This window comes from Notothenia rossii (assembly GCF_949606895.1).
Source record: "Notothenia rossii genome assembly, chromosome: 7".
Taxonomy (NCBI): Eukaryota; Metazoa; Chordata; class Actinopteri; order Perciformes; family Nototheniidae; genus Notothenia; species Notothenia rossii.
Genome location: NC_136905.1, coordinates 51,061,832 through 51,072,380, shown reverse-complemented (window position 1 = coordinate 51,072,380; position 10,549 = coordinate 51,061,832). Strand labels below are relative to the sequence as shown.

General features: G+C 45.0%; 1 protein-coding gene across 1 annotated transcript; it reads left to right on the top strand.

Moving 5' to 3' along the window:
* The first annotated feature begins 1,146 nt into the window (after positions 1 to 1,146).
* On the top strand, positions 1,147 to 5,127 carry LOC307045982 (uncharacterized protein). Its single transcript, XM_079692071.1, has 2 exons — positions 1,147 to 4,829; positions 5,097 to 5,127. Exon 1 carries the CDS (start codon positions 1,548 to 1,550, stop codon positions 4,368 to 4,370), a length of 2,823 nt encoding a protein of 940 aa, XP_079548197.1. The 5' UTR covers positions 1,147 to 1,547; the 3' UTR covers positions 4,371 to 4,829; positions 5,097 to 5,127.
* The last annotated feature ends 5,422 nt before the right edge of the window (positions 5,128 to 10,549 follow it).

The window sequence follows — 10,549 nt, the reverse complement described above, 5'->3', positions numbered from 1 at the left end:
AGACAGGGCTTTGTTTCTGTATCTGCTCCTTGGATTGCAAGGTTCAATTCTAACTGTATTTTCCAAGTAATTGTACTCTGTGCAATGACCATACATCTGATCGAATCAAAAGAAATAAGAGTTAGGTGTTTTTGTCAGAGCTATAGGGAGTTGCTGAACTCCAAATGAATTATAATGTTGCTCTGTTTCTCCTTCGACACAAAAATGTGCGTGTGTGTTTTGGAGTGCTTCCCCCCATCGGCCAACAAACTAAACACAATCATCAGAACATGCTTTAAGTTTCATAGCAAGGCTATAGAGTATATGGACACATCACATTAAGTAACATGTAGTCAGGCCAGTGGCGGCTCCGGAGTATTTTTGTTGGGTAATCTATGGTAGGGCTAACCCATACAGTGGTGGGGCTCAAGTCAGTATTTGCAATGTAATTACATACACGCTTCCCTTGACAGTGAAACGCCACGCGTGAGGTTTAGATTATTTCCCTGTCTCAATCCAAATTGAACTGTCTGAAATAAAAAGGCACATTTGTCTTGTAGTAAATAAAAAGGGCGACCTGGAGCCAATCCTGCAATTTCTCCACAGGTGAAAGAGTTGACATGCTGAAAACCCAACCCCTGCAGGGGGGTCTGGGGGAATTCTCCCCCAGGAGAGTTTTTGAAAATACTAACATAAAATACACATCCTGGTAGTACTCTCTTTAGAAGAAAAATAAATAAATCTATTACTACACTACATATTTAAAAAAATGAATGCCATTTTAGTTTTTTCTTACTTTGTTCTGAAAGCTGAACCTGCTGCTCCTCACAGAGAGAAGAGGGAAGAGGCTGTGTGAATTACTTTACATTGTGGATAAGGGTGGATAGCCCCCATTGATCTGTGTGTCAAAATGAAAGACAGTCCACACACCTATCAATCATCAAACCTTGGGGTCTTATTTCATTACATATAGTATAGTATAGTATAGTATAGTATAGTATTCGTTTATTTGTCTCCGAGGGGAAAATGGGTTGCAGCACATCACAAAGGCATTTAAAACAGATAAGACAATACATCACTGACAACAACATAGACACAGATTAAAACAAACACACATAAGAAAACCAGATATCGGCAGACATGACAAGGGGCCTATAGGCCATTTTACACCACCAGCTGTAGCACAAGCAAGGCAAGAAAACAAATATGAAGATGGCACAACAGCTCTCGTCAAAGCGCTCGCAGAAGCCATCAGTGCGAGTCGCATTCCTCTACCTGAACCTACAGTGTTCAGTGGTGACCCACTCCGATTCAACGACTGGAAAGTGTCCTTTCAGACGCTCGTTGACAGGAAGAACATACCAGCTGAAGAGAAGATATATTATCTACGCAAGTATGTGGGTGGATCTGCTAAAAGGGCCATAGAGAGCTACTTTTTACTTGGCACAGAGCCAGCATATTATGCAGCATGGGACATCCTAGAAGAGCGATACGGCAATCCCTTCCTCATCGCCAAGGCCTTCAGAGAGAAGCTCGACGCGTGGCCCAAGATAAGCTCCAAAGGCAGTATGGAACTTCAAGAACTCGCCGACTTCCTGCGCTGCTGTGAGGCAGCCATGTCTCAGATCAGAGGTCTTGAAATACTTAATGATTGCAACGAGAACCAGAAAATTCTCTCTAAACTCCCAGACTGGTTGACTTCAAGGTGGAATAGGAAAGTCATAGAAGCAGAAGAAGACACTCACATGTTCCCGAGCTTCAGCCAGTTTGTCAAGTTTCTCACACGTGAAGCTAAAATCGCTTGCAGCCCAATAACATCTCTTCATGCTCTTAAGCCAAGTGAAAGGATTCCAGACAAGAGTGTAAAGAGCGGAGGTCCTGGAGCAAAGGTGTTAGCAACCACCTCAGATGAGAAAGCCGTCGTCACAAGCTGTGTCTTCTGTGAGAAGGCAGGACACAGTCTACAAAGGTGTTACAAGTTTATGCAAGGGACAATCTTGGAGCGAATCAAGTTTGTTCAAGAAAATAAATTGTGTTTTGGCTGTCTCAATTTTGGCCACCGATCTAAAGATTGTAGAGAAAGAGACAGCTGCGACACCTGTGAGAGAAGACACCCAACTTGTCTTCATGACGATCGCACCAAGGAAGAAAGGATGTCTACAAGATCTGACAGAGCAAGGTACAGTGACAAAGACAAAGAAGAGTACAAAGAAAGGAAGAATGAACAGTCACAAGACCAGTCAGAGAGACCATCACGTGAGGCGACGGCACTTAGAGTCATCCAGAATGTTGGAGACACTCATACTTCCACAATAATTCCAGTGTGGGTGTCATCTACAAGTGTGCCAAGTCGTGAAGTTCTGGTGTACGCACTCCTTGATACACAAAGTGACACAACCTTTATCCTCGACGAGACAGCGAAGGCTCTCAATGCTAAGAGTGAACCAGTTCAGCTAAACCTCTCCACGTTGGCTTCAAGAAACACAATCGTGTCCTGTCGGAAGCTAGCTGGTCTACAAGTTAGAGGTTTTTATTCAGACAAGATAATCACTCTTCCAGTGACTTACTCAAGAGAGTTTATCCCTGCAAACAGAGACCATATTCCCACACCAGATACGGCGAAAGCATGGCCTCATCTTGAACACATTGCAGATGAGATCGCTCCTCAGCAAAGCTGTGATGTCGGCCTGTTAATTGGCTACAACTGTGCCCAAGCCCTCGTTCCAAGACAAGTGGTGCCTGGTGAGGAACACCAGCCGTTTGCACAGAAGACAGACTTGGGCTGGAGTGTAGTGGGATATGGCAACCCGTGTCTCAACTATGGAGATGCAATTGGAATAAGTCACCAAGTCATGGTGAAGCAAGTGATGCCAGGTCTACCGTCCTCTTCAGACCTCACAAAGGAAGTGCACTATGTCTGTAGGACACAGATCAAAGAAGTTCTCTTACCTGCAGATGTCATCAAGATGCTGGAGTCTGACTTCGTTGAAAGAGCGTCGGAGACCAGCCCCATCTCTCAAGAAGATCTAAGGTTCCTGTCAAAAATGGAAAAGAGCATCAAGTTAAAGAGTGACGGTCATTACGAAATGCCGCTGCCATTCAAGAAAGAAAGACCTAACTTACCTGATAATAAGATGTGTGCTATCCATCGTCTCAGGTGCCTAGAAAGAAAGCTGAGAAGAAACGACCAGTACTACAAAGACTACAAGACCTTCATGGATGAGACCATAAGACGCGGAGATGCAGAAAAGGTCCCGGAGGAAGACATCCACAAAGCTCCAGCTTGGTACATTCCGCATCATGGGGTGTATCATCCACAAAAGCCTGGGAAGATACGCGTTGTCTTCGATTGCTCCGCCAAGTACCAAGGAACGTCCTTGAACGACCACCTCCTGACGGGTCCTGAGTTGACAAACACCTTGGTGGGAGTTCTGTATCGCTTCCGAAGAGGTCCTGTGGCAATCATGTGTGACATCGAACGCATGTTTCACCAGTTCCATGTTAAGGCAGAAGACCAAGATTACCTGCGGTTCCTTTGGTGGGACAATGGAGATCTCGAAAGCCAACCTTCCATCTATCGGATGAAGGTCCACTTGTTTGGTGCAGCATCGTCACCTGGCTGTGCCAACTATGGGCTGAAGCATGTCGCTGCTGAAGGACAAGGAAACTTTAGTGACGACACCATAAAGTTCATTCAACAGAACTTCTACGTTGATGATGGATTGTCAAGTGTAGCATCTGAAGACCAAGCGATCCAACTGGTGAAAGAAGCAAGAGAGCTTTGCAGCACAGGCAAACTCCGGCTGCATAAGTTTATCTCTAACAGCAAGAAGGTCCTAGACACAATCCCAAAAGAAGAATTTGCTGCAGCTGCCAAAGACAAGGACATGGCACTGGGTGAACTGCACATGGAAAGAGCACTCGGTGTGCAGTGGTGCGTGGCTTCTGATTCATCCAGTTCAGAGCCCCTGACACCAAACCACATTTTGACCATGAAGTCCACGATACTCGCTCCACCTCCTGGGAAGTTCGTCAAGGAAGATCTATACCTACGCAAGAGATGGCGTCGAGTTCAATTCTTATCCAACCACTTCTGGACAAGATGGAAGAAGGAGTACCTCCTGAGCCTCCAACAGAGACAGAAGTGGACCAAAGATCGCAGGAATGCAAAGGTCGGCGATGTTGTACTCCTGCAAGATGATACAACACCACGTAACCAGTGGAGGATGGCAAAGGTTATCGAAGTGTACCCAGGAAAGGATGGGAAGGTGCGAAGACTCAAGTTGCTCATCAGCGACTCAACCCTTGATGAGAAAGGAAAGCGTATCTCCAAACCTGTCCACCTGGAAAGGCCCATCCATAAGACGGTGACGCTGATGGAAGCAGACTGAAGACTCCGGCCTCTCTCTTTCTTTTCCTCCCCTCTCTCTCTCTATCTGTCTCACTACAGGTGCAGTCATGGTGATCGTTCTCTGGGAAGCCAAGGACTGAAGTTTAGTTTTTTTGTTTATCTTTTCTACGCAGTATGTTGTCTCTCAATAGTTGAAGAAAATCATATACATGTGATATGTTTTGGTGGGAGTGTAACTGCCTCTGTGTCAGTCAGCGCAGTATTTCTGAGTTATTTATTTTGGTAGGAACCAAAGTTCTCTAAGGCGGAACCTTTGTTTTTATATCACCTGTTTCCGTCAGGACATACTTTAGCGTAACACTCATCCGAAAAGTCCGCTGATTTAGTACATGTTTTTCAGTGCTGATGCATCTGCAAAATAGCTCTTAGCGTCAAGATAAACAATCGTACAGAGTAATACCAAGCTACACAATTTTCCTCATGCAATGCAGCTACTAAGGTATATTTTGCTGACGTTTTTTGTGTGTGTTTTCTGTTCTTGTTTGTATTAAATAGTTTTTATACAGCTAAGGGCTAACACATGTTAGGCTTAGTTAGATTGGTCTTTGTGTTTTGTTGAATTATATGTAACCAAAGTGTATTGTGTATACAGTAGCCTAATTGAAAGTGACGACATTACCAGGACAATGTTGGGATATTACTGTATGTTTTGTTATTATTTTGACTCGTGATTATTGTATTTGTGTATTATGTTTTTTGATTACAGTTTTCACGGTCTGAATGAACCAAATAAATCCTGCCAGTAAATTAAAAACTCGTTGCTTTCGTCTGTACTGAGGGAATTACAATTATTATTAATAATAATCAGAATACATATTAATTTACTGTATGTGAAGGACTGTCTGATCACATGTTAATGTTAATGATTCCTCACAATAATGATTAACAATGATTTACCCATTGTTTTGTTATGAAAATGTATCTATATTTATACACATTCTCGCGAGATCTATCAGGGGTCGTTGTAATGCTGCGTTCACACCGGACGCGACTTCGCTCTAATCGCTCGAGTTTCACCGCTGCTGCCAGCTGTGTTTACTCGCATCATTCAAACAAGACGTGCTGGCTCGGGAGCTACAACTACAACAAAATGAACATATTTTACCGTGATTAAATTGTAATACACGTTTCTAAATGATGCCGAAGTAACAACATACTGATACCGCTTAGTAAAAACCATGAATTAATGCTTGACAAGTCTGCAGACAAGACGGCAGGCGAAAAACCTTTTAAAATGCTTGTTTTCTGAATGGAGATTGGGTCGACCATGCTAAGCTAACGTTGTATATGCTCATTCCACACTCATAATAATGGCCTACAGACATAAATAAACCAGCGACTGTATTCGCCATGACACAGACAGTCTGTGGTTTGTAACTTTTGTCCAGTTTCTGAAAAGATATGAGGAGCTGTGATCTCTGTTTGCTAACTGCTAACAGCTAACTGCTGATGTTTTCTGGTTGAACGTCAGTGGCAGGCTGAGATCCTCACCACTGCTCTGTGTGTGTGTGTGTGTGTGTGTGTGTGTGTGTGTGTGTGTGTGTGTGTGTGTGTGTGTGTGTGTGTGTGTGTGTGTGTGTGTGTGTGTGTGTGTGTGTGTGTGTGTGTGTGTGTGTGTTTGCAGTGGTGATGAGGCCCATGATCGTAGCTGCTCATGCTAGCTTGTCTCAGCTAAAGGTGGAACGGAGATTTGGTGCGTGGAGTTCAACTCTGAACCTATCTGGGGTCAGAGTTCAATTTCACGCACCAAATCTCCATTTCACTTACATATGTACATACAAAATGTGTGCTTTTAAAATGTTATATTCAATATTGTCATTTTAAAAATAAAAATGTATTCAATAATTTTTGTTAGACGGAGCTCCATGGTGACTTGTGCTATTTTTAGAACATGCACGCGGGCGACCAATTTCCCCCCTGCGGGCGACTTAGTGCCCGCGGGCACCGCGTTGGCTACCCCTGCTCTACAGTAACCCTAGTGAGACCAGAGGTGTTGCCCAGTGGGACGATGTTGGAGCCGACAGTGGTGCGTCTCCGCACAGTCACAGGAGAGCTGGCGCCTATGAAAGGAAGAGGCATGCTGACTGTGTCGGTGGGGGAAGTTGAAGTGCAGCACCCCGTGTGGATAACGGAGGTACAGGACCCGTGTATTCTGGGTCTGGACTTTTTGAGGGTGTCTGGCTGCCATCTGGATTTTCTAGCAGGCACAGTGAGTTTCATGGGGGGCCGGTGATCACTATGACCCGTATCCACGTCCCTGCTGAACCTGCGGGGAGACCCCTTACACACACTGTGAGTACTCTAGGAACGGAAGAAAATCCTCCCTCCTTTCCCGTATCCACGGTGACGCCCACTCAGGACAGTTCCGCACCGGTCACCCCCGGACGGTGCCACCCGATCGCAGCCCCCCCTCTGTTACCCCAGACTGGTGTGGAAGAGGCTCAGTCTGCAGTATTGGAGGTTTGGAGGAAGAACTGTGGCGGCCTAAATCCAGAGCAGCAAGAGCAATTGTGGCAGCTACTGCTAGAGGTCCAGGGCAGTTTTGCCATGAAGGAGGAGGAGGTGGGCCGAACGCATTTGGTAGAACACGAGATTGATACGGGGGACGCGCGGCCCATCAAGTGTCGCCCGCGCCGTCTTCGCCTATCTCGTCAGCAGGCTTGCGACGAGGCAGTGCAAAGCATGCATCATTGAGCCCCAAGAGAGAGAGGTGGCTGGCGGCTGTGCCCAGACTACAGACCGGTGAAGGAAGAGGAATTATGACACCCGGACAAGAGGGTAGCATTTCCGGGCCGGAAAGCTGGTTTGGGTCTACAGCCTCCAACACAAGAAAGGCCGGAACCCAAAACTGGACAGCCAGTGGGTGGGTCCTTGCAGAGTACTGGAGAGGGTGGGGGAAGTGGTTTACAGGGTGCAGCTGCCATCAAGGGGGAGAAAAGTGGTCCTCCACAGAGACAGGTTGGCTCCGCACCGAGGAGTCGCTTCCCCACAGACCCAAGGAACACCGGGGCCCACAGCCGGCCCTGCAACATCCTCACTCAGGTGCCCCGGCGAGTGGAGCAGCAGTGCCTCATCAGGGACGGAGTGTCCCCCCATTTTCTTTCCCCTTTCCCCGCCTGGGCCGGAACCGGCCACCCCAGTCCCCCTGCCGAGAAGGCAGTCACGACTCCCGGATCGTTTCAGAGACTTTGTGTGTTAGTAGAAGTTTTTTTTTAGTGAGACCCCTTGTTTATGGTAGAGGGCAAGAATGCGCCCTGGTCTCACTGGAAGGGTTGGTAGTCCACCCAGACCTTCCTAGTCAAGTTCAGTGCGTTGTTGTTGTGTTTGTGCTGAGTTTTGTTTGTTCCTCGTGGGCGAGGAACTTTATAGTGGGGGGGTAGTGTAGCGACCCTGATAGGATGCTGAGGGTGTCACTCAGGTATCCCCCGTCTCTCTGCCAATCATAGAGCTGTACCATGATACTGGTTGAGGTGCGGGCCTGTGGTTGGGGGAGCAGACGGGGGAGGGCGGGAAGTTTGTAACGTAGACAGGGATATATATATGGGTATGTGTGGGAGTTAGAGGCAGAGTGTGTGAGGTTGAACCTGCAAGCTATATCTGTACCTGTGATCATCAAAGAAAATAAGAGTTATTAAAGCCTAATAACTAGAAGCCTGTTTCCGACTCCCTCTGTGAACGTTACAGTATTCTCCGTCGGACTCGGGACTTCCTGCAACAGCACCACGCTGTTATCGTGATTCTGATTGGGCAGAAGACATGATCAAAGATGTTCAATTAAGAAGACGATCACTACGTGACAAAAGTATTCAAAACCGTTTCTGGTCTTCGGTATTTCCAGACAAGTGGCTACTGAAATCAATCTTACTAACTGCTGTCTGTGCAATTTACGGACTTTATTTTGCTTACTTTAACATCATTTTTCATGGTGGGGCTAAGGTGGGGCTAACCCTAACCCTGAGGCCAGGGTTGCGTTCCGATAATCCAAAAATCATCTCCTAAATTCTAACCCTATCTCCTATTCCTTGACCTCTGAGTGAAACGTCACGGGGTTAAGGGATAGTGGATAGGAGAATTCAAAAGGACTTAGGAGAAGAGACTGCGGTACTTTAGAGAATCCGAATGCACTTTCACTATCCGACGTGTTTATGATGCGCCAGCGGACGTCATGAATGTGCGTCTGCTGCTGTGGGGAAACTATGGAAACTACAGTTTTCTATAGCGGACTACAACATGGATGTATAATAATAAGGAGGGACTACTGTAAACTCATCTAGAGACTCTGCACCGTGTTCTGATGCTGTTGTTTTATGCTTTATGAACGTGGACAACAGAGAAACATATTCTTCATGACCAAAGTTGGAATTGAAATAAAAAAGGAAAGTGAAACTTATGCTCGTCACCCTCTCCCTCCGGTCCACATTAATACAAATGATCCCAATACGTATGATTGTATGAACTATGAAAATATCTTAAAATCAATACAAATGTATTTATTATAAACGTTAGTCCTTAACATCTATCACTGTGTATATCACCATTCAAACATCTTTTAAAAGTTGAACAAACTCCACACAGCTCATTAAAGACTGTGAAATGTTGACTTTATTTGATCATTTCAGTAAAAACTAACGTTTGTAGTGCCGAGAGATAGGGAGTCAGAGGCGGTGCAATGATGGTGTAGAAGGGGACTTCATTGCGAAGCTGATATAGAGATGTTGATGGGTCGCAGCCCGGGAAGAAGAGAGTGAAGCCAGGAGGGCACACAATACATATAGTCACAACACATATGTCCGTGCGGACAAAATACCCCTACCCCAGTTCTGTGTCTGAATTATGTCCCAGTGTATTAAAGGTGGTCACCACACGTTCATATTTCTCTTTTTGATTATAATACTGATGAACGTTCAGAACAAAGCAATTTGGCAACTTACCACATACATTTTTTAAATGCTTAATAAGCACCTTAACGTTCATGATATAATTTCTCGGTCATAATCGGTTGTTTACGTGAACGGCCGACTGTTGAGTGACGGCAAATGCTGCGGCTGCAATGCATTGTGGGGCAGCATTTTCTCCTCTCCTTTCGTCAAGGGAGGTCCAGTGGTTCCTAAGCTAAATGGACTATTGGAACGCAACACTGATCTCTGTGTTGGTGTAGTAATGCTGCCATCCAGAGGACTACATGTGACACAGGCTCAACCAATAGTGGAACGTATCAAGAAACACAGAGGTAGGGAAAGATAAGAGATAATATAAGATAGAACTTTATTGATCCCAATTTGGGTAATTGTTGTGTCGCAGCAGCATAAAAAGACATGGCATTGTACAATACAACATTAAAAGACAAAAAAATAAACAAGAAAGTCGAAAATATGTTGAATTCACAAATTAACAATAACAAGATATAAGCAAGGTATTATATTTACATAAGGATGTGACAGATGGAAGATTAAATATTAGCCTGAATATAAAAATGTAAAATGTACAGTGGAGAGAGAAGGATCAGACAGTTCTCTTCCAGATAGAGGTGATTTGTTAAAGAGAGTTATTGCAGTGGGCAGGAATGTGTTCCTGTATCGGTCCTTGTCAGCAGTCTGTTGGAGAAGGAGCTCCCTTATACGCCCAACCACTGCAGAGTCATCAGAAACGTCTGATAGCATGACTCTGAGTTGTATTGAAAGTCAGAGGTGTATAAGGTGAACAGGAAGGGAGACAGCACAGTCCCCTGTGGGGCTCCTGTACTACCTACCACCACATCAGCACACTGCCAAGCCGGACGTACTGAGGTCTGTCCGTGAGGTAGTTGGTAATCCAGGAGATGGTGGACGAGTTTACCCTCATAGCCTGCAGCTTGCAGAAAAGCTGCTCCTGCTGCTAATGAGCCCTTTAGGATAGAAAAAATAAAAATATATAAATATGTTTATTTGCCAATGAAAGCTATGTTTAAAGTAATTTTGTTGATAATCTTAATGTTAAGCACAGTGGTGTGAAGTAAATAAGTACATTTATTCAGGCTGCTACTGTTCTTAAGTCAAATGTTGAGGTACTTGAGTATTTCAATTTTTGTTTTGCTACTACATGTATTTAATCCCTTTAGTTGCTTCACAGATGTGGATGAATCATGTGAAATATAATCAAGTGTTAAATCAGACTTTAGTT

What these genes read in the sequence shown, in the direction of transcription:
- LOC307045982 (XM_079692071.1), top strand. Translation starts at nt 1,548, where the DNA reads ATGGAACTTCAAGAACTCGCCGACTTCCTGCGCTGCTGTGAGGCAGCC.